Below are 24,526 nucleotides of genomic sequence, written 5' to 3'. Positions count from 1 at the left end.
TGCTTGGAAGCATGCTTAACTCTTTCCCCGTCAGCGATTTTTTTTTTTAAGTTGCCACCCAGTTTTAGTTTAATGCCTTGCAGAAAAATTATCTTCTTTAAAAAAACATAACATATTAAATGAAAGAACAGACCATCCGCTTTCAAAAAAACACGTTTCATCCTACCTTCATTTGTTCTCTTATCACCTCTCAAATTTTTTAGTTAAAAGCGGAGATAATTCCATTTTTGTGAAGAACTTATGTAAGAGATCAGATTCAAAGCCATCAAAACTTCCACGCTGTGTTTTCAGTGTTGAGTGAATGCGTCAGTGTTTAAGTTGGGTTAGATCACCATCTAGTAGATCGACGAGATGACTCAACAATATTTATTGACATTTATCTGGATATCGCCATTAATTGTGCAATTGTAGACAAATTAAAAAATATGATTAAAGACTGTGGTGTTTATTTTCATTAATCAGTACGCAGCAACAGTGGCACAGTGATTCTTATGTAATGTGGTCTGAACCGTGGGGTTACCGGTGTATTTTATCATGGTTTAGAACGCGTTTCAACCAATCAGAATGAAGAACCAGAACTGCCCGTTTTATAATTATATATTTTAATTAAATAAAATATCTTTTTTTGTAAGTAATTGTTTTATTATTATTATTATTTTAAATTATTATGTTGGCTTGAGAAAGCCAACATACTGTTGTTGCACTTAAACTTATTATTATTATTCCCTCTTCTTTTCTTCTGAGACTAAAATTTCTAACTCTAACTCGTCCTAGAGCTTTCAAGCTACAGCCATCAAACTTTGGACAGACTTTCGGTCTGATCTGACGAGGTGTGCTATATCTTTTCTAACTGATGGGACCTTCCGAATTCCTAAACGGGGCGCTGAAACACCCCAAAATTTCCATTGACTTAACATTGAGACAAACTTTGACGGGTCAAAGCTGCGAGTGAGAAACTTGTAGAAACTTGTGGCTTACCACATTTAAGGAGGCTGACAGGCTGTGTAAGAACATACCTCACAATGGGGTGTAAGCTGTACCCCTGGGGTGTAAGAGGCCCCCAAACTTTCCCATTGACTTATAATGGGGCAGGAAACATGCCCATAAAAGGGAATAAAAGCGTCCCAGATGGAATATCTTCACTTTAGAGGGTCTTAGAGACATGGGGGTGGGCTCATTTTACTCAAGCATCCAATCAGTCTCTTAGGATCACCCCAGAGCTATTAAGCCACGCCCCTAGCAACAATTTTGGGTACCCTAGCAACATCTCCCATAGACTACCATTATAAAAAGCCCAGATGGATATCTTTGCACCAGAGTGTCATAGAGACATAGGGGTGGGCTCATTTTACTCAGGCATCCAATCAGTCTCTTAGGATTCTTATTGAGGTATTAAGCCACGCCCCTAGCAACAAAATATGAAGACCCTAGCAACATAATAAACAAAGCCTTATATCTCTGGATCTGAACATCGTAGAGACACAGGGGTTGGACCGTTTTACTTGTGGCTTGAAGTGTAATCATTATGGGATGCCAATGTTCTCCCTAGCAACCAAACTTAGTACCCTAGCAACGGAATAAACAAAGCCTTATATAATCATGCTAACTTCATGCTAGCTTCATGCTAATCATGCTAACTTCATGCTAGCTTCATGCTAATCATGCTAACTTCATGCTAATCATGCTAACTTCATGCTAATCATGCTAGCATCATGCTAGCTTCATGCTAACTTCATGCTCATCATGCTAGCTTCATGCTAATCATGCTAGCATCATGCTAGCTTTATGCTAATCATGCTAAAATCATGCTAGCTTCATGCTAATCATGCTAGCATCATGCTAGCTTCATGTTAATCATGCTAGCATCATGCTAGCTTCATGCTAATCATGCTAGCATCATGCTAGCTTCATGCTAATCATGCTACCATCATGCTAGCTTCATGCTAATCATGCTAGCATCATGTTAGCTTCATGCTAGCTTCATGATAATCATGCTAGCTTCATGCTAGCTTCATGCTAATCATGCTAGCATCATGCTAGCTTAATGCTAATCATGCTAGCATCATGCTAGCTTCATGCTAATCATGCTAACATCATGCTAGCTTCATGCTAATCATGCTAACATCATGCTAGCTTCATGCTAATCATGCTAACATCATGCTAGCTTCATGCTAATCATGCTAGCATCATGCTAGCTTCATGCTAATCATGTTAGCATCATGCTAGCTTCATGCTAATCATGCTAGCATCTTGCTAGCTTCATGCTAATCATGTTAGCATCATGCTAGCTTCATGTTAATCATGCTAACATCATGTTAGCTTCATGCTAATCATGTTAACATCATGCTAGCTTCATGCAAATCATGCTAGCATCATGCTAGCTTCATGCAAATCATGCTAGCATCATGCTAGCTTCATGCTAATCATGCTAGCATCATGCTAGCTTCATGCTAATCATGCTAACTTCATGCTAATCATGCTAGCATCATGCTAGCTTCATGCTAATCATGCTAACATCATGCTAGCTTCATGCTAATCATGCTAGCTTCATGCGAATCATGCTAGCTTCATGCTAATCATGCTAGCATCATGCTAATCATGCTAACATCATGCTAGCTTCATGGTAAATCATGCTACCTTCATACTTAAACATACTAACAGCCAGATAGCCTACTAAACTAAACTTATGTCAAACCGTTTTAAACGTTCAGGCTACGCTTTCTCAAGCCAACATAAAGTTTGTCTTCAAACTTTACTATCTAGTTTACATTTAATGCTTTCATTGATTAATTAACGCAAACCCCCTGCAATTCCTTCTTAAACCACTAGGGCTTCATGAACCCCAGTTTGGGAAACCCTGCCCTAGACAGTACAGTTTAAAAAAACTTTTTGCAAATTGCAACATTTATATATTTGCCCCAAAAAAAGCTTAAGGGATTTTTATTGAATCAGAGAAAGCATCATTTTGACCAAGCAGCCATTGTTTTTTTCAATGTTCATTTATTTTTGAGTGATGGTGCAAACAAATCATTGAATTAGTGCCGAATTTATTGAACCTGACATTTCAAAAGATTCATGCAAATAAATAAAACTTCCTAACCCATCATTTTTGCACCGGAGGAATAAATCAAATAAAAAGTCTTTTTCTGTCCTATGAGTCAGTGAATATTTTTATATAATCATAAATGCATACGCAGTTGGCTCAGTCGTACAGTAGGAAATGATTCCTTTATGTGCTGTTAAATGCTATCAGGCATCTTTATAAAGACTGCAGAGTCTTTTGCTTTGGCACTTTTGTTGTCTTTGTAAGTTTTGCTATAGCAGCAGCAGTGGGCAGAGAGAGGCTGACCGCTGGGGTCAGTGTGTGGGTTTACTGCGCTGTTCGGCTGTATTGCATGAGATGATTCAGGCTTCGACTAACATGCCCCTCTATGCTTTCCCTCCCATTGCTTTTGCCTCCAAGGACAAGTTATGAAAGCCTCTCCTTACCTACCATGAGAACAAAAATGATACCTCCTACACACGGCTGAGTTGCATAACATTCAGAACTAGAGTTTAGGAAACGGTTCAACCGATACAGTACATCGAGACAAAGCGCTGAAAAAGCATTTGTGTGTGTTTAAAAGAGAAGGAAGTTGTTCAGCCTGATATGAAATCCTTGCTGGTCCAGGCTGTTTGACCATCTTAGACCAGTAACAAACCAAGCTGGTGAACATGGTGGCTTGGATCAACCACAGTAAACAAACAGACAAGCAAACAGAGAAAAGATACAAAGCTTGATCCAAAGATTTGTTTGCTGGAGCCTTTGAAGGGTTTGCACATAGATCTCATGGAGAAGTTTATTATGCCACGATCTGTCACAATACTGTCAGTGTGAAATACTGTCTGGCTGTGTCCCCAAGACCCAATTTATAGTGTTACCTGGTCAAATCTGCTAGGTTTATGTGGGTCAGTTTCCCTGGCTGTGTCTCACAATTTCTAGGCCATGTCTGTAGAGTTTATTATTCTAAAAAAGAGAATTACTCTGCTTACATTGCAGTGATGGTTGGGCGGATCGCTATGATGTCACAGATGGATTTCAGAGAGAGGCAGCTGGAGGGATCACCATCAAGCTACAGTCTGCTTATGTCACATGGTTTGATGACTACTATTTGAACCTGCAGCCCGATACCAACACCCGAAACCCGTGGTTCCCCGAATTCTGGCAACATCGGTTTCAGTGTCGACTAAAGGGGCATCCACAAGAGAGCACAAAATACAACAAGACCTGCACCAGTGAGTAATGTAATGCGCTTTTATACCACACAACAAGTCATTTTTTGATTTACATTACTCATAATATAAAGAACATTCTGTAAAAAAATATAACCTTGATATAACCAAACCGTTTGTGGACCCCATTTTTTTCCATAGTATTCTTTTTCCTACTATGGAAGTGAATGGGGTCCACGAACGGTTTGGTTTCAAACATTTCACAGAATATCTTTCTTGTTGTTTATCAGAACAAATAATTTTATGCGGGTCTGTAGCAACATGAGAATGAGTAAATGATAACAGAATTTTCATTTTCGGGTGAACTATCCCTTTAAAGGAAAACAGCACAGTTTTTCAATATTGTACTATTTTCTTACCTCAATTTAGAGAAATTAATACATACCTATCTTTTTTCAATGTGTGCACTTAATCTTTGTATAGCGCCTTGTGAATGTGTTAGCATTTAGCCTAGCCCCATTCATTCCTTAGGATCCAAACAGGGATGAATTTAGAAGCCACCAAACACTTCCATGTTTTCCCTATTTAAAGACTGTTACATGAGTAGTTACACGAGTAAGTATGGTGACACAAAATAAAACTTTTGTTTGGATCCTAAGGAATGAATGGGGCTAGGCTAAATGCTAACACATTCTAGAAGCACTGTACACCGATTAAAAGTGCATGCACTGAAAAAAGATGGGTATTAATTAATCTAAGCTGAGGTAAGAACATAGTAAAATATTGAAAAACGGTGCTGTTTTCCTTTAAGACACTGGGAATTTGAAAAGCACTTCCTTTAATTCCCTAAAAAAATCTCCATAACACTGAAAACCCCAGATCATCGTTCATAAATTGTTGTTTTGTCACAATTTAAAAACAACCAAAGTGCATAAGTTGTATCATTGGTTGTCACTCCATTATTTCACAGAGAAAGAGTTGCTGCGACACCAATACGCACAGGACACAAAGATGGGTTTTGTGATCAACGCCATTTACTCCATGGCTTACGGACTTCACGCCATGCAGAAATCGCTGTGTCCAGGGTACATGGGTCTTTGTGAAGCAATGCGGCCGATTGATGGAGGTAAACTGTTAGAATTCCTCATGAGGACAAACTTCACCGGAGTTTCGGGAGAAGTGGTGCTGTTTGATGAGAACGGAGACTCTCCTGGAAGGTAGGACTCTTTTATTTCCTGCTCTAAACTGAAGTTAAAGGAAGAGTTCAGCCAAAAATGAAAATCACCACATGATTTACTCACCATCAAGCCATCCCTGGTGTATATGATTATGTTTTTTTTTTCAGACGAACACAATCAGAGTTATATTAGGAAATGTGCTGGTTTTTCTAAGCTTTATAGTGGAAGTAAATGGTGCTTCTGATTTCAAGCCCCAAAAAGTCCATCCATCCTTCACAGAAGTAATCCACAAAGCTCCAGGGGGTTAATAAAGACCTTGTGATGGCAATCAAAGTGTTTTTTGTATGAAAAATATAAATATTTAATACTTACGAGGGAAATGCGTTCACGTGTATGACGTTTCTAGTGTATGACGTAGGATGTAGCATACGAGATAGTGGCACAGTGAAGATCTAAAATCACTATTTTAAATTTCAATTTTCTGGCCGGCATTTTGTTTTGCTCTCTCCGCTTCCACGTTCGTCACTACGTCGCTACACTACAAAAAATTAATTTCTTACCTAGTATTTTTGCCTTGTTTTCAGTAGAAATATCTTAAAATTCTTAAATGTATTTCTTGATGAGCAATGACCTAAGAAAATAAGTCTAGTTTTTAGACAAAACATATAAAATTTAAGTGAATTTGTGCTTAAAACAAGAAAAAAATCTGTTAATGGAATAAGACATTTTTGCTGAATTTTTCTTGTATTAAGTAAATTCAAGAAATAATTTCTTAATTTTATATTTTAATTTAATCATTTCTTTTGTCATTTTTGCAGTGTACGCCTGGGCTTCTAATCAGAAGCACCATTTACTACCATTATAAAGCTTGGAAAAATCAGGACATTTTCTAATATAACTCAGATTGTGTTAATCTGAAAAAAGATAATCATATACATTGAGCATGGCTTAAGGCTGAGTAAATCATGGGGTAATTTTTTTTTTCGGGTGAACTATCCCTTTAAAATCAGCTTCCAAGCTATTTTTTAATGTAATATAAGCAGTGGCAACTAGTGACTTGTCTTCCAAGGGGCGCAAATTCAAAATATGTGTTCAGAGTGTCATGTGTGTGGCTCGTCATGTCAAAATATGTGTTTGGTGTGTCATGTGAACCTATGTGCATCATGCTTCTTGTCAAATACGTGCCTGCTGGCTGCACACGCGTCGAAAGAGTTTATAACAAAAGAGACGCTCACATTCACAAAATACTTGCACAAAAGACACTAATTTAACACTAAACACTGATTACACATGAGATTAAGTGAGTATCTAAGTGTCTCTTTTATTAACCCCTTTTGAAGCGTCTGCAGCAGGCACTTATTTTGACATGATGCACATGGTTCTCATAATGTGACGTGTTTAACACATATTTTGACATTCATGACAGGCTACATACAACCTTCCTTCACAGACTAAATGGCTGTATGAGTAAACCACGATGATAGGTGAGAAGATTAATAATTTAGCCGTTATGTCTGTTGTTTTGAGTAGATATGAGATAATGAACTTTAAGCAGATGAGTGAGGAAGACTACAGCTACATACACGTGGGCAGCTGGGACAGCAGTGGGCTGAAAATGGACGACGAAGAGATTTGGGCCAACAGCAGTGCGATCATGAGATCAGTATGCAGCGATCCCTGTGAGAAAGCACAGATCAAGGTGAGAAAGGCAGTGTGTGTAATGTCAGTATGTAAATGTATCTTATGTACTGAATGGATGGATTCATCTTTCTGACCTCCTCAGGTGATCCGTAAGGGTGAGGTGAGCTGCTGTTGGACCTGTACTCCGTGCAAAGAGAACGAGTTCGTGTTTGATGAATACACCTGCCGTGCATGCGAGCTCGGCTCCTGGCCGACCGACGACCTCACGGGTAATTCTGCCTTTTCCTTCAAAACACAATGTTCTTCTTTCATCTAAACGTCTCTGTGGTTTAGCACACAAAACTTGATTCTCTCACAGCAAGCATACGAGCTTCCCATCTTGTACGACAGCGTGTGATATAAGTGTGTTGTATCTGGGTCACGGAACAACATGGGAGACCCATTTATCTCTTAGAGCGTTATTTGAGAATCTGGACCATAGCAACTTAATGCCAAAAACAGAGATTTGGGCTTGGCAGGGAGCCTCTTAAGAATGTTCCAGAATGGCTGTTAAGTCCAAAGCATGTTGTAGACTATTAAGAGCTAGGGTCTCTTTAGTGTTCATGCAAGACCCTCAATGTCAATTTCTGACATTTATTAGTTTTCTAGGTTGTTAAAGAACCAATGCAAAATCTGAATACAGTTTATTGACTCTGTCTCCCTTGTTTGGCAAATAATAATTTCTATTCCATTTGGGCAGACCTGAGTTCAGTTCAGCCAAGCTTATTTTTTATTAAACCAAGCAAAACTTAGAGCTGAAGAAGACAGCCAGAGGCATATAAACCACTATATGCTCATTAGCTCATTTTTATTTAAGGCAATCCATAGCGGGATTCGAATTCAGCCCTTATTTACTGTCTGTTTATGCAAATCAGATAGCTAAATATACCAGCGCTTGTTGATGCATCTGATGCATAATGTATGGTGCTGATGGGTTTGTTTGTTACTTTCACTCTTTTCTCAAGTATTTTTTCCAGTTTTTGTGTGGAATGTGCATAAGGTGGATGCACAATGTTTAATGTGTAACCATGGGTTCACACCAGTCAAATTCGCGTTTACCGCCGATTGAAAATTTTGAGTTTACCCGCTTCATTCGCGTGTGAAAGCAGAGCGTGAAATTAGGGTCATCGAGACATTTCGTGTCACGGGAGGGTCTTCCATAGGCTTCTGCGACTCCGCTCGCTTTCTGTTATCACTTCACTACTAGAGCAAGCTCCTGAAGTTCACATCACACGCGTTTCCCGCAGCAACGCTCAATCCGTGCCGCGCTAAACGCCTCATTCGCGCAGCGAGACCTCCAGACGCGCGTCAACGTGTCTTTACATTGACTTAAATGAACAGTATGTAGGATTGTGGCCAAAACTGGTATTGCAATCACAAAACTTGTGGCTAAAACTGGTACTGCAATCACACAACTGGTGGCCAATACACAAAATGAAAACATAAACATCAGTTGAGGGCTTCAACTCCACTTTTTAAATGACAATATCCTGGCCAGACCACTGTTGTGAGTGATATAAGTATTTGAAATGAAAATGATTTCTTAATGTCTAGTGACATATCAGGGCCATTTTATGATTAATTGATATAAATTTCTTACATACTGTTCCTTTAACATTGAAATAACTTGCGCTTGACGCCTCTAACGCGGTTGGTGTGAACGCAGCATAATACTGTACTGGTTTGGTTAAGGCAGGGTGCTTGATTTTTGAAAAACACTTTGACAAAGAGAATCGAGCCGACTACCAAAACACACTTGTAGCCAATCAGCAGTAAGGGGCGTGTCTTAGGGTGGTCCTTATAATGGGTCAATTTCTTTTTTTTATGTTCAACTTTCACCCCCTAAATGTGTTAGGATATCAATAAAAACACACTGTGCAATATTTTTGAATTGTTTCTTTGAATATTTCCAAAATCACATATTTTTGCAAAAACCATACCATTTAAAAACGCACAACACACATAAAACTAGCTTCTTGGAGGGTTACTTTGTTCCAGTTATTTCAGTCTCTTCTGATCCGAGTAACCATATAGCGGACTTGCTTCGTGTTGCTTCAGCCATTGTCTCAGTGTTTATTGTCTATTGTGCTTCATTCACATTGAAGCTTTCTTGCTTTGAAAGACATATCACAACTAAAACAGGATTTTTAATTGCATGGAGCATTGTCGAATAAGTCCATTGCTGCCATAAGTATATATTGCTAAACAATTATACATGCTAGCACAACGTATCACACAATACACAAATGTGTTAAACTTCAAAGGTCTTGAGCAACCTCTAAATATTAAATAATATTGAAAAAAATTGCCCAATTTTTTTATTCAAACATATTGGTGGGGTGAGAGCATGAACTTTAAAAGTTGAAAAAGAAGGACCACCCTAGCGTGTCTACTAACTGACATCGTTGCCTGGGTTGCGTATGTGTGGGGCGGGTCTATCAAAAAAAGGTCCAGATTCTATTGGGGTAGGGGCGTGTTTATTTAGGTGATTTTAAATATCAACATTGGCTTTCGGAGATCATGCACCCCGCCTTTAATTCTAAAAAATAATGTTTGTCATGCTTATAGATATTTCATTTCGACTTTAACGTGACATTAAGCTCTTCATATTTATGTTCCTCAGGATGTGAACCGATCCCAGTTCAGTATCTTCTATGGGGAGATCCGGAGCCTATAGCAGCTGTGGTCTTTGCCTGCCTCGGCCTTCTCGCCACCATCTTCGTCACTTTAGTTTTCGTCAGGTTCCACGATACGCCGGTGGTGAAGTCTTCCAGCAGGGAGCTGTGCTTTATCATCCTGGCTGGTATCTGCCTAGGTTACCTGTGTACGTTCTGCCTGATCGCCAAGCCACACGTGGTCTACTGTTACCTGCAGAGGCTGGTGATCGGGCTCTCGCCCGCCATGAGCTACTCGGCCCTCGTCACCAAAACCAACCGCATCGCTCGCATCCTCGCAGGGAGTAAGAAAAAGATCTGCACCAAGAAACCCCGTTTCATGAGCGCTTGCGCCCAGCTGATCATCGTCTTCATCCTCATCCTCATCCAGCTGGGCATCATCGTGGCACTCTTCATTATGGAACCTCCGCAAGTGATCTACGACTACCCGTCCATAAAGGAGGTGCACCTCATCTGCAATACCACCACGCTCGGGGTGGTGGCACCGTTGGGTTACAACGGCCTGCTCATCCTCAGCTGCACCTTCTACGCCTTTAAGACGCGAAACGTCCCCGCCAATTTCAACGAGGCCAAATACATCGCTTTCACCATGTACACCACCTGCATTATCTGGCTCGCGTTCGTGCCTATTTATTTCGGTTCAAACTACAAGATAATCACCATGTGTTTCTCCGTGAGCCTCAGCGCAACCACTGCGCTCTGCTGCATGTTCGTACCTAAGGTCTACATAATGCTGGCCAAACCTGAGAGAAACGTGCGCAGCGCGTTCACCACGTCGACGGTTGTGAGGATGCACGTGGGTGATGGGAAAGCAGCCTCGGCGGCTAGTCGTTCCAGCAGCATGGCTAACTTGTTTAGACGGCGAACGTCTGGCACAGACACTGTCAGGTTTGTGTGAGAAGCTGTGTTTGTATTAACCTACAATCTTATTACTCTACTTGAATCATTTTTAAGTATATTAACTCTTTCCCCGCCAGCATTAAAAAAAAAGTTTTTTATGATTTTCACAAAAGTTAATGCCTTCCAGGAAATGTTCTCCTTTAAATATATAAGCATACAATATATCAAATGAAAGAACAGACCCTCTGCTTTGAAACAAAAAAGTTAAGTCCTACCTTAAGTTCTCTTTTTATCACCTCTTAAAATATGGGTTGGTTTCTTCGATTATCAAAACACATGCTGTGTCTGAACTGTTTGAGGGGAGGGGTTGCTTCCTGGTTGCATAAGTTGGGTATCTAGTGGATAATAGCGGTATTGCGGATTGCCGGAAAAACTCGTCATTGGCAGGGAAGCATTTTCTCTTAATTGATGAGTTAACTCGTCAATGGCGGGGACAGAGTTAAAGGGCACATATTATGCAAAATCCACTTTTAGAAGGTGTTCGGACATAAACGTACATTGGCATTGTGTGAACACCACAACTCTACAAAAAATCCACCTTCTTCATTTTTAATCCCATACAACCAAAGCAGTCTCATTACACATACTGTTTTGATTCTCTTGTTAATGTGATATCACATTGATAAAGCCCCGCCCACAATCACTGACTGACTGGTTAATTTTACCCAAAAGCTTTTCTAAATGTGTTTTAGCATATTGTAGCTCTAATGCGGCTAAAGATACTATTGTCTCAGGCTGTATTCAAAGAAATCAGATCTATTTTTAACTAAAAGCGCTCACTTCCTGTTGTTAAAGAAACACGCCGACTTTTGGGGATTTTAGCTTATTCACCATATCCCCCAGAGTTAAAGAAGTCCACACATACCTTTATCATCTCTATGCGTGCCATAACTCTGTCTGGCGCACATACCGCTAGCCTAGCTTAGCACAAAGACTGGAAGTAAATGGCTCCAGCTAGCATACTGCTCCCAATAAGTGACAAAATAACGCCAACATTTTCCTATTTATGTGTTGTGATTTGTATAGTCACACTGTGTACAAATAACAAGGTCATATGAGACACAGCCATCTTTTAACACTATAAATCCTGGGAACTTTATTCTCAGAAGTCGAAGCACTGCTACTTGGGCGGAGTGATTAATGCAACTCTGAGCAAACTTTCTGCTCCTCACCACGGTGCTTCGAGTAGCAGTGCTTCGCCTTCTGAGAATATAGTTCCCAATATGTATACGGTTAAAAGATGGCTGTCGCTCATATCACCTTTTTATTTGACTATATAAATCACAACATATAAATAGGAAAATTTCGCCATTATTTTGTTACTTAATGGGAGCAGTATGCTAGCTGGAGCCATTTACTTCAAGTCTTTGTGCTAAGCTAGGCTAACGCTGGGAGCGTCAGACAGAGTTACGGCACGCACGGATATGAAAAGGGTATGTATGCACTTATCTTACTCTGGGTGATACGGTAAATAAGCAAAAATCCCAAAAAGTTGGCTTTTTTCTTTAAGGGGGTGAGGGCTTTAGCTTATTTGCATTTAAAATGTACATAGTGATTTTTTGCTCCCACCCAAATATTTTGAGGGCATTTTGGACGTTCTACACATTCTAGGCACACCTGAGACTTATATTACATCTTGTAAAAATCAACATAATATGTGCTCTTTGAGGCATGAAAGGAAATTGATGTTTTTATATGAGTCCTCATTCCTTATTTAGTCAGTGTGCTCTCAATAGCAGAAGCTAGTCCTGACAAAATGATTAAATAAACAAAGCCAACATTAAATCTGTTTATGTCCCAGTAATGTCTGCCAAAAGTTTGCTTTTGAGAAAAAAAATTAGTTTCGAACAATAATGAATCAACTCCCAAATTGAGCATATTTCAGAGCACACATAAAAACAGCCAATGTTACTCTCGAAAGAGGAAAAGAGTCCCAACCAATTACCCTGCCTGTGAATCATTCCTGAAACAACTCTGAGGTTTCATGATTTTGGGTCGATGGGTCTCGGGGGCATTACAGGTTAGAGATTTCCAGTTTGACATAAAGCACCGGATGAGTGTGGTAATAGCAGTTGTAAAGGCTGAGATGCAGGGTCTGTGGGATCAGTCTCTGTGATGTCAGAGACAAGGATATTTTCATACTCAAATCTTGTTTTTTGTTCTTTCCACAGTTCAAATGGCAAAACGGTGACCTGGGCACAGAATGAGAGAGGTTACAGGCCAAACTTGTGGAAGCGGATCTCTATTCACATTAAGAAGAAGGAAGAAGTCAACCAGACAGCCATAATAAAACCTTTCTCAAAGGGCTGTGACCGGCCCCCAGACACCGGGTTGAAGCTGGTATACGAGGGACCTCAGAAAAACCAGCGCTACCCTGTAACTTACCGCCCATGCGCCCCTACCCCCTTGCCGACTGCGTGTCAGCCCACACAGAGGTGCGTTGAGGAAGAACGCCGTGAAGAACGTGCACCGATAGTGGCAGTGCCTTCCTACCTGACGGAGCGCTTGCATCACTGCGGCCCGCCCCAGACCTCCATCATGGATCAGATCAGCTGCGTCGTCAATCGTTTCACAGCCAACATTAGCGAGCTAAACAGCATGATGCTGCCCGGTTCCCCACCTGGGCCGGCCATCAACTCCGCCCCACCGGTCCCCAGACCCTGCTCCCCCTCCTTCAGAGTCCACCCACATGACAGGTCGCACGCCACCACCGTCACCACCTACGCGGACGTGGTGGCCGCGGCGAACACCAACCATCGGTCCGCTGTGGGCATCGCCGGTGGCATGATAGCTGGTGGGAGCAGCAACAGGGCTTCACCCGCCAGTCTTTTTGACAGCAACTTTGACCCTTCAAGTGCAGTCAGGACCTCTGATCTGGAGGACGTGGGCACCTTGACACCTCCTTCCCCGTTCAGAGACTCGATCAGTGAGTCTCCTACATCTCCAGCTTCAGAGATGCCGTTGTGCGAGCCCTGCTCTCCGATATATGACCAGCTGATGCTTCGGCACTACAGCCAAAGCTCTTCTTCTCTCTGAGAGATAGAGGAATTGAAGAGCCAACGAAAGGCAGCTATTTAAAGCATTTGCTTGGGTTGCATTACCAAACTGTAAATGTCGAGAAGAGTACACTATTAATGTAGAGGAATTGAACGGGGACATTTATGATGCCTGGAAGTCCTCCATAAAACTGCTGGATATATATACTGGATATACTCTCGTGTATAAGAGCACACCTCCAGGACTTTCCAGAAAGTTTATGGTCACTCTTGATGTGGACTGAAAGATGTCCTGTGTTTGGCCAACAGCCAGTATTAACATTCCAATGACGTCAGTCTACACAGGTGATGTAAAGGATATTTTACATTTGAATCTTTCCTGTTGCCTGTCCGCGAGACGGCCTTCAGCTGAACATCTTGCAAAACTGTTCACATATAACGAAAGTGCAAATGTTTGAATGTAGGACCAAACAGAGACTAGAGTCTTTAATTTAAATATATAGGTTTTAAATATTGATCTTTATCTGCATTACAGGTCAGAGGTTGCATGTTGTGCCATTTTCATATCTTGTGGGAAATATTTATTTTTCCTAGATTTCAGATAGAAATGAGAATAATGGAAAGTTTATTTAATTACAAAGAAATCCTTTGCCACTTTTAAGAATCTGTCTTTTACAGTATACAATATTTAGCAGGCAGACAGTGTCCTGTTTTAATCTATGGTTGTTTATACTGACTATCCCTGAATTACACTAATGACTTAGTATTAAGTGAAGTCTCTTTGAAACAAAAAGAAACAAAACAGTATACAAATGCCTCCTACACATTACAGTTAATGTGAGAAATATTTATTTTTTAAAGCAATATAGAAATGCAGGACATATGAGGTTAAAATATAATTATTTAATTTGCAAATAATTTTACAGATAAGCCAAATTCTTCACACTGTGGACATGGTTCATGGTTTGTACACACAGGGCATTAGACTATTAGTTGATATAACCGGCAAATCACATAAAATTATCCTGTTATCATAGATACGATTTTGTATTTATGTAAGTTTAGGTGCTTGTTGTTATTTCCAACAAATGTTTATTCTTTTAATCAATGTGCAATATTTTTATTGAATCGGTGTAGGTTCACGTTTGCATGCGGAACAGTGCCATTAGCTAAAATAAGTGCTTAATGTTCTTTTGAGAACTTTTGTACATTTTCTAAGTCTTTTGCATTTTTTGCTCTTTGCCTTTTCAGACATGACATTCATAGAATGTAGATTTCAGCAGTGTGTGATGTATTTTTCTACTAAACATTTGTGCTGATTTAATATGATGGTTATAGTGGATTAAGCTTTGTGAAATTGGAAGAATGTTGCTTGCAATATTTCTGTTAGTTTGAGGTTTAATTTATGGTGTAATGAGTCTCTTTTTCTATTTTTCCTCTAAGCGTGTAAAATATCAGTTTGTGTTATTAAAATGGAAATCAATTGCATTTTTTTTTTCTTTTTTAATCAATTTCAATAAATATTTAGTGTGAATACATAGAGATAATCACAATTGAGGTATTTGGTGGTCTGAGGCTGAAGTTTCTGTGGCTGTGTCATTTTCACCCAATTTTCTGGATGGATGGATGGATGGATGGATGGATGGATGGATGGATGGATGGATGGATGGATGGATGGATGGATGGATGGATGGACGGACATGGATGGATGGATAGATAGACATGGATGGATAGATAGATAGACATGGATGGATGGATCCAGATAGACAGGCAGGCAGATAGATAGATAGATAGATAGATAGATAGATAGATAGATAGATAGATAGATAGATAGATAGATAGATAGATAGATAGACATGGATGGATGGATGGATGGATAGATGTATGGATAGATGGATAGATAGATGGATGGATAGATGGATAGATAGATGGATGGATGGATGGATGGATGGATGGATAGACAGACAAACAAGCAGACAGATAGATAGACATGGATAGATGGACAAAGACAGAAATAAGCAGACAGATAAATAGATGGACAGACAGTAGGAAAAACATAGATAGATAGATAGATAGATAGATAGATAGATAGATGGATGGATGGACGGACCGACAAGGATGGATGGATAGGTAGACATGGATGGATAGATGGGTGGATCCAGATAGACAGGGAGGCTGGCAGGCAGATAGATAGATAGATAGATAGATAGATAGATAGATAGATAGATGGATAGATGGATGGATGGATGGATGGATGGAAAGACAAACAAGAAGACAGATAGATAGACATGGATGGATGTACAAAGACAGAAATAAGCAGACAGATAAATAGATGGACAGACAGTAGGAAAAACATAGATAGATAGATGGATGGATGGATGGATGGATGGATGGAAGGACGGACGGACGGACAAGGATGGATGGATAGATGGGTGGATCCAGATAGACAGGCAGGCTGGCAGGCAAATAAATAGACAGACAGACAGACAGACAGACAGACAGACAGATAGACAGGCAGATAGATAGATAGATAGATAGATAGATAGATAGACAGACAGACAGACAGACAGACAGGCAGGCAGACAGGCAGGCTGCCTGGCAAGCAGATACATACATACATAGATGGATACAGACAGACAAGCAGACATATAAATAAAATCTGCTGAGTCATACAGTATATAGAGTTTGTCTGATAGTTACTAACAAGTTTCTCCCCGCCCTGGGCGGCGCCTCTTTAAGTTCATTGACAGCTGGCTGCTAGCATGAAACATTTCAGTCACACAGCTGTTCAACGATGCAAAGCTGTCATAAAGAACATCTGTACAAAATCCTTGTCATCGGTGATCTAGGAGTTGGTAAAACCAGCATCATAAAGCGTTATGTTCATCAGACATACTCCACTAACTACAGAGCGACCATCGGTGTGGACTTTGCGCTTAAGGTTTTAAACTGGGACTCAGAGACGATCCGCTTACAGCTGTGGGACATCGCAGGTAAGAGACAACACTAAAATGTATCAGCCATCTGTGTCAGCATTTATTAAAAACATCGTGACATGCAATAACTGATCTACGCATATATTTGACATGTTGCTAACGTATGGCTAAATATAAAATATACGCAAAAAAAGAAAAGCAGTCACGGTAACCCTTGCTTATTTATTTCACAATAGATACAGCGTTTGCCTCCCCCCAAAACGAGTGCCCTGGCCTTTAATGGCTTAAAGAAAGAGAGAAGTGAAATATAAATATGACCGAAGGTAATTGCTAGCCTAACTTTAGTATAAATAAAATATTGACCTGAAAAGTTAAAAAGCAGTTATGTTTCAATATTAAATGAGTCTATTAAGACTTGATCTTACTGTATAGGGAATTTTGTTGGGCACAGCTAGGCATTTTTCCCATGCATCAGAAGTTCCTTTACTATAATCCTTTTCACGTGGCTAGCACGCGGCACTTAGAGCTAATGTTTCTCGTGTTCCGCATGGAAAGGTCTTGTGAGAGAGATTGAGGTAATGATGAAATTGAGATTAAATCTCTGTAAACAAACCACAAACTGTAGTTAAATACATAAATTCCTAGACGTTTTTGTAACGTGTTGGATGCTACAGTAAAGTACACTGTAATAGTTAGGCTAATAAAATAACTATAAGATACTATTGTATCCTACAGTTTACTATAGTAAAGATTATAGTGTATTATAGTTTTTTCTACATTTATTTATTAAATGGAAGTGGTGGCTAATGCCATTAACACAGTTTTACTGCAGTAAGAATGTAAAATGTATTTTCTGTTTGTTTCTTTATAAAATAGATTAAAAAAATATGAAACTTCTAAAACAACAAGTGTGGTGGTGGTGGCAATACATGAATACCCAGTATATATTTATGACAATACACATTTACAAAAGGCACACATACAGTTTAAAATCTTGGCTGATGTTCTGAGCTCACATGGATTTGTTTTACATCATTATAATACTTTGCCTTCAGTACGTTCAAATTTTCTCCAGTCATGACTCAGTAGTTGTAAATCAGTCATAAACTCCTCGTGCTTCCCATCTGACATAAAATTTTATGAACTGAAACATGCTGAGTTCATCTTCCCTTGTTAGTGTAATAATAACACGTCACATATCAAGTGTATTTCTCCTTTCGAGGCACGCACATTTTGCAAAGTTGCAAACTCATTTCTGTAATGGGTATTCCCTACTACGATTTCAAATGTCAGGCAAACATGTACTGTAAACCGCAGGAAAAACTCCTACATAAACTTAAAACTTAGCACATTTACTGAAGGTACGGGCTCATGCATACATGCAACAATACAGAAGCTTTAAGTTGCTTTTATTTTATATAATTTGTGGTTATAATATAAAACATAATAATACTTAAAGGAATAGTTCACTTTAAAATGAAAATTCTGTCATCATTTACTCATCCTCATGTTGTTCTAAACCTGTATGAATTTCTTTTTTCTGATGAACACAAAAGAAGATATTTTGAGAAATGATGGTAAACACACAGCAGTAAGTGACCATAGACTTCCATAGTAGGAAAAAATATATTTTGGAAGTATTGTGATAAATGACTAAGAAAATATTTTGATAAATGATGGTAAGCACACAGTTGACGCACTTGTAAATTAGAGTAATGTATAGAGACAGTTATGAACACTGTACTTTTTATGTACTTGCTACTAAATATATGGTTTAATGCTATAAAGTAGGGATGCACCGATAGGATTTTTTTGGGCCGATACCGATACCGATTTAAACAGACAACTTCTGACCGATACCGATATTAAACACTTGTATACAATACTATACAGTTGGTCTATTAGCTAGTTTATTTCTGCATCAAATTATTTTTACTGAACATGGATTGGATCTAATTAACATTCAACTGACCAACATAATAAGAGAGGCACAAATTAAGCTAAAACAAATATAATAAGACAGCACGACAACCTTCAAAGGTGGTTTTTGCTATTCAGCATTTATTTTATTAACAACATTAACTCGTTTTTTTTTTTACATATAATGGATTTCCTTATGCAGTTAATTAATAAACAATCGGTATCGGCCTTTCTCGTGCTATTGCCAATATGCCGATGGTTTCAAATTCATCAAAAATCGGCCGATAAATATCGGCGCCCGATACATCGGTGCATCACTACTATAAAGCTATTACAAATTTTAAATAGTTACACAATTTATGTGCTGTTGTTATATTACACCTGTGTAAAATAACTCTCAAAATAATAATAATAAAAAACAATACCCTTCTGTGGTCTACCAAGTGTGAAGGAGGCATGGAAATCAGCACACACCTCCTGATTCTTATTTTGAACAAATAGCAACAATCTGACAACAGAAACAGCTGTCCTAGAGAAAGTTGTGCATTATTGTTAGCACAGAAGAGTGGCTGCATTTAAATTTAGATAGGAGAGAAACACAAAGAGATTGTTGAATTAGCTCAAACATTCACTGCAGTAATGACCAATAAGAATCACAGGAAACATTGCTGTGGATACTGCATACACAGTACCTACACAGTGTATTTAAATAGTTCATTGTATAGAGTCATGCGTTCCCATAGTTAGAAAGATAAACACAGATGGCATCCCATTTCTGTCCCAGACAGTAATGAGATTAAATATAGACAGAATGTGGACTTTGGGGAAAGTCTTTTGCTTCTCAAATGCTTTTTTTTAAAGAAGACAAAGTAATCTCACATTTGACATCTCGACAATGTCACAAAAATCACAACAGTCTGTATCAAATATTTCAATATGCCCTGCACCTTATGTGTCTGTTATGTATCTTGCATGTGTTTATTTTACCCGTTTCTTTCTCTTCACCGGAAAGGTCAGGAGCGCTTCGGGAACATGACCCGGGTGTATTACAGGGAGGCCATGGGGGCGATCGTCGTTTTCGACGTTAACAAGCTCGCAACGTTTGAGGCCGTCTCCAAATGGAAGGAGGATCTGGACTCGAAATTAATACTTTCAAATGGCCAGGGTATTGCCACCGTGCTCCTGGCCAATAAGTGTGACCAAAACAACGACTTTCTGACTAACAACAGCATGAAAATGGACCAGTACTGCAAAGAGAATGGGTTTGTGGGCTGGTTTGAGACGTCTGCTAAGGTAGGGCAAAATATATAAAAATTATTTTAGATGTTACAAAAATAATACCATATGCTTAAACGCTCACCTAAAGGATTATTAGGAACACCTGTTCAATTTCTCATTAATGCTATTATCTAATCAACCAATCACGTGGCAGTTGCTTTAATGCATTTAGGGGTGTGGTCCTGGTCAAGACAATCCCCTTGAACTCCAAACAAGCAATTTTGAGCGTGGCATGGTTGTTGGTGTCAGACAGGCCAGTCTGAGTATTTCACAATCTGCTCAGTTACTGGGATTTTCACGCACAACCATTTCTAGGGTGTACAAAGAATGGTGTGAAAAGGGTAAAACATCCAGTATGCGTAAGTCCTGTGGGTGAAAATGCCTTGTTGATGCTAGAGGTCAGAGGAGAATGGGCCGACTGATTCAAGCTGATAGAAGAGCAACTTTGACTGAAAAAAAAACACTCGTTACAACCAAGGTATGCAGCAAAGCATTTGTGAAGCCACAACACGCACAACCTTGAGGCAGATGGGCTACAACAGCAGAAGACCCCACCGGGTACCACTCATCTCCACTACAAATAGGAAAAAGAGACTACAATTTGCACAAGCTCATCAAAATTGGACAGTTGAAGACTGGAAATATGTTGCCTGGTCTGATGTGTCTCGATTTCTATAGAGTCAGAATTTGGCGTGAACAGAATGAGAACATGGATCCATCATGCCTTGTTACCACTATGCAGGCTGGTGGTGGTGGTGTAATGGTGTGGGGGATGTTTTCTTGACACACTTTAGACCTCTTAGTGCTAATTGGGCATTGTTTAAATGCCACAACCTACCTGAGCATTGTTTCTGACCATGTACATCCCTTTATGACCACCATGTACCCATCCTTTAATGGCTACTTCTAGCAGGATAATGCACCATGTCACAAAGCTCGAATCATTTCAAATTGGTTTCTTGAACATGACAATGAGTTCACTGTACTAAAATGGCCCCCACAGTCACCAGATCTGGTACGGGAGCTATGTGCCTTGGATGTGCATCCCACAAATCTCCATCAACTGCAAGATGCTATCCTATCAATATGGGCCAACATTTCTAAAGAATGCTTTCAGCACCTTGTTGAATCAATGCCACATAGAATTAAGGCAGTTCTGAAGGCGAAAGGGGGTCAAACTTAGTATTAGTATGGTGTTCCTAATAATCCTTTAAGTGAGTGTAGATTATATTTATGATATTGAATGTTTACTATAATTATGTACCATGACATTGACATGTAGTATTACAATAGCATGTGTTATGAAACATGTAGTAGCAGTACCTCTTTAGTTAAGAATCATGTAACTTCATTTGAGTTCTGATTGGATCTTTTAACCCTTTAACTGTCACCCCTTTTTAAGTTGAGGGGTAAAAAGGTAAGGGTCTAAAAGCAAAATTTTGGTCTCTTTTTAAAGAAGACAATTTAATGTATTTCACTTAAGTTTCTGGAGTTGTGAATATTAAATAAAAAATTGTTATTAATAGTTAAGAATGTAATAGTTAAGTTTATTTAAAACTGAAAATGCAACAAAGTATATATTTTAGTGATGCACCGATGTATTGGCCGCCGATATTTATCGGCCGATTTTTGATGAATTTGAAACCATCGGCATATCCGCAATAGCACGAGAAAGGCTGATACCGATTGTTTATTAATTAATTGCATAAAGAAATCCATTATATGTAAAAAATTTGTTAATGTTGTTAATAAAATAAATGCTGAATAATAAAAACCACCTTTGAAGGTTGTCATGTTGTCTTATTATATTTGTTTTAGCTTAATTTGTGCCTCTCTTATTATGTTGGTCAGTTGAATGTTAACTAGATCCAATCCGTGTTCAGGTAAAAATTATTTGATACAGAAATAAACTAGCTAATAGACCAACTGTATAGTATTGTATACAAGTGTTTAATATCGGTATCGGCATCGGTATCGGCCAGAAGTTGTCTGTTTAAATCAGTATCGGTATTGGCCCAAAAAAAATCCTATCGGTGCATCCCTAATATATTTTATATTTAAATTCCATAAAATGAAAATGTTTTACTACCAAAATGCTACAATAATAAAGCCATAAGTTTCATACATAATTTTAAACATGGCAACTCTATGACACACAATTACAGCTTGAATAACTCACACGTGTAACAAATATGTTTTGTTTTGTTTTGTTTTGTCAGAATTTATGCTGTTAGAAAAAACCTTTGGCACGTGATTAAACCTTGTGATTGAATATTAATATCAGCATCTTAGCTACACCTGCCACTCACATGCAGAGCAGTTGCCAAAGGAAACTGAATGGAGATGGAGACGTCTCATTAAATCCTATGGAGACTGTTTCAAAGAGACCTATTTATTTCATTTATTTTAGCACCTTTCTCATTCATCCTTAATGAAGGGTCCAGCAGTCTTAAATTAACCTCATTCTAGCACCATTTTCATGCGTTTAAATAATTCATTACTATTCTCAGATCAGGTTCAGTGGGGGATGAGATCAGTCTTTTTTAAAACAATGATCAAACCCTGGATTCATGCTTTTCCATACATTTCTCCCTTTCCCTCTTTCTCCCCAAACTGTAGGAAAACATCAACATTAACGAAGCAGCCAACTTCCTAGTGAAACACATAATGGCTAGTGAGCATGACATCCTCAAATCTGTGGTCCCGGACACAATCTCGCCTCAGCTGAGCTCCACTAAAGAGCTGCCCTGCTCTGCCTGTTTCAAATCTTGAATCACTACAGCCTATAGAAGCAGCAGGTGTGGACACAGTCACATCAGATTCCCTCTGATTCCAGCATTATATGATCAGTTAAGATTTTTCATTAAACAGCAGCTTGTCTGTAAAATATTAAACTACAGACTTTATATAAATGTATTTAAATACGTTGCACTTTTTTTAGCCTTTTTTATTATTTATGTCTAATAAAAGTCTAGTATGATTGAATGCACTAGATGAGAGATGAGATATTATTTCTGTCAGATGCACGGGCAGAAGGGTGAATTATGATTATTGTAATAAAAAACAGTAGTATTTTATTAGGACACTCTCAGAAAAATGCTACAAAAGCTGTCACTGGGGTCACAGCTTCTCAAATGTACATATTGCTACATATTAGGACCTTTTTTGAAGGGCACCTATGCAAAATAGCCTTTTACAAGGTTTTTGGACATATATGTGTGTTGGCAGTGTGTGAACAAAACCACCCTACAATAAAAAAAATCCACCCACTCCTTATTTTTTATTAATCCCTATTAAACCAAAGCAATCTCATTAGACATGCCATTTTGATTCTCTTGTTAATGTGACATCACACTGATAAAGCCCCACCCATTGCCACTGACTGACAGTCATACATTACCACAGTGTCTGCACTCAGCAAGTTGTACGCTGTCTGCCATATCTCAATAGTGACTGTGATCACAGGAATCAGATCTATTTTAGATTTTAAATTTAAAGCTCCAATCATCTCAGTCCTCTGGAGATCCCGAAAAAAATCTGTTGGTCCTTCAGTGACTACTTCACTTGGCTCGGATAGCTGTCAATCACAGCTTCCAATCATGACATCACACCACTGTTTTTATAGCATTAAATAAAACGTCCCGATAGCACTGGATGTTTTGGCTTCACTTTTTAGGGCTTGTGCGGCACGCTTGCAAGGGAGTTGCCAAATTTGTGCATTTAAAGGTACAGACACGAAAACAGCGCATTATTGCTCCCACCCAAAGTGACATTGTAGACATGCTATAAAAATTATCTGTGGGGTATTTTGAGATGAAACTTCATAGACACATTTTGGGCACCCCTGAGATTACTTCTTGTAAAAATGAGCATAATGGGTGCCCTTTAAAAGGTACCATTCTAGTGACAGCTTTTGCACTTTTTGTACCAGTCTGTGTATTTTTTTTCTGACATAACCTCAGTGTCATATGAAACATAACATGTTTTTAAGAAATCTAGCGCTTTAGACTAGATTTAAGATATGCATTAGTTCATTAGCATGTGTATTTTCTAAGAATTAAACCCATGACCTTGGCAATGACAGTACCATGCTCTATGGTTGAGCTAAATTTATTTAAAACTAAACAAAGCTTTTATACAATAACACCTGGTTTGTCTTATCTCTCACCATCCCACTGTTACATTCCCCTTTTCAGCATTCTTCCTTCACTCTGCATCTCAAATCTTATCACAGTTTGCACTGATTCAGTGTGTGACTCATTGACGTTATATAAATCTGCCATGATTCCCTACATCACCGTATTCTGTATTCAAGCGCTTTAAATCTATTGATTTGCTGCCATATGCAGCTGTACCTGCGGCAAACAAGAGGCTTTTATTCCCTGATAATATTTTCGAATGTGGGAGGAGTTTAATAATTATGTAATGTATTGTATAACCAAATATTTTTCCATGAGCCATTTTGTTCAAGAATGTTGTGTATAGTTTAATGTATAAAAATATGCATTGACAATTGAAAATATGTTTTTCAATAAAATGTAATACAAAAGACACTCACTGTTGTAGTGAAATAAATATTCCATATGTGTTTTAGAAAAGAAACACAGTATAAATCTATATTAAGTACAGCTGTAGAGCTCACAATAATCTTACTGAATGAAACAAAACCTCTGGTTATTTTTTGACTATTCATTCATACAGAATTATCATTATTAACATAAGTGCTATTATCACCAATTACACTGAAGTGC

General features: G+C 38.8%; 2 protein-coding genes across 2 annotated transcripts in view; both read left to right on the top strand.

Moving 5' to 3' along the window:
* The window catches only part of grm5a (glutamate receptor, metabotropic 5a), a 28,676-nt gene extending 13,499 nt beyond the window's left edge, over positions 1 to 15,177 (top strand). The window contains exons 4-9 of the mRNA XM_065290714.1: positions 4,040 to 4,275; positions 5,183 to 5,429; positions 6,921 to 7,089; positions 7,174 to 7,300; positions 9,694 to 10,633; positions 12,817 to 15,177. Coding sequence (XP_065146786.1) covers positions 4,040 to 4,275; positions 5,183 to 5,429; positions 6,921 to 7,089; positions 7,174 to 7,300; positions 9,694 to 10,633; positions 12,817 to 13,681 — 2,584 coding nt within the window. The 3' untranslated portion in view covers positions 13,682 to 15,177. The remainder of the gene's footprint in view (positions 1 to 4,039; positions 4,276 to 5,182; positions 5,430 to 6,920; positions 7,090 to 7,173; positions 7,301 to 9,693; positions 10,634 to 12,816) is intronic.
* Positions 15,178 to 16,358: 1,181 nt separating this feature from the next.
* On the top strand, positions 16,359 to 24,324 carry rab38b (RAB38b, member of RAS oncogene family). The gene is made up of 3 exons (XM_065290715.2): positions 16,359 to 16,634; positions 19,510 to 19,790; positions 22,395 to 24,324. The coding sequence occupies exons 1-3, from the start codon at positions 16,436 to 16,438 to the stop codon at positions 22,545 to 22,547; spliced, it is 633 nt and encodes a 210-aa protein (XP_065146787.1). The 5' UTR covers positions 16,359 to 16,435; the 3' UTR covers positions 22,548 to 24,324.
* Positions 24,325 to 24,526: the final 202 nt, after the last annotated feature.

Source organism: Paramisgurnus dabryanus, chromosome 10 (genome assembly GCF_030506205.2).
Source record: "Paramisgurnus dabryanus chromosome 10, PD_genome_1.1, whole genome shotgun sequence".
Taxonomy (NCBI): domain Eukaryota; kingdom Metazoa; phylum Chordata; class Actinopteri; order Cypriniformes; family Cobitidae; genus Paramisgurnus; species Paramisgurnus dabryanus.
Note: the sequence above shows the minus strand (reverse complement) of the source record. Positions and strands in the feature narration are given on the sequence as shown.

Excerpts from the sequence above, each read along its gene's own strand:
- rab38b (XM_065290715.2), top strand. The coding sequence starts at position 16,436 with ATGCAAAGCTGTCATAAAGAACATCTGTACAAAATCCTTGTCATCGGT. Across the intron at positions 16,635-19,509 it reads ACAGCTGTGGGACATCGCAG|GTCAGGAGCGCTTCGGGAAC; the intron begins GTAAGAGACAAC and ends TTCACCGGAAAG. Across the intron at positions 19,791-22,394 it reads GGTTTGAGACGTCTGCTAAG|GAAAACATCAACATTAACGA; the intron begins GTAGGGCAAAAT and ends CCCAAACTGTAG.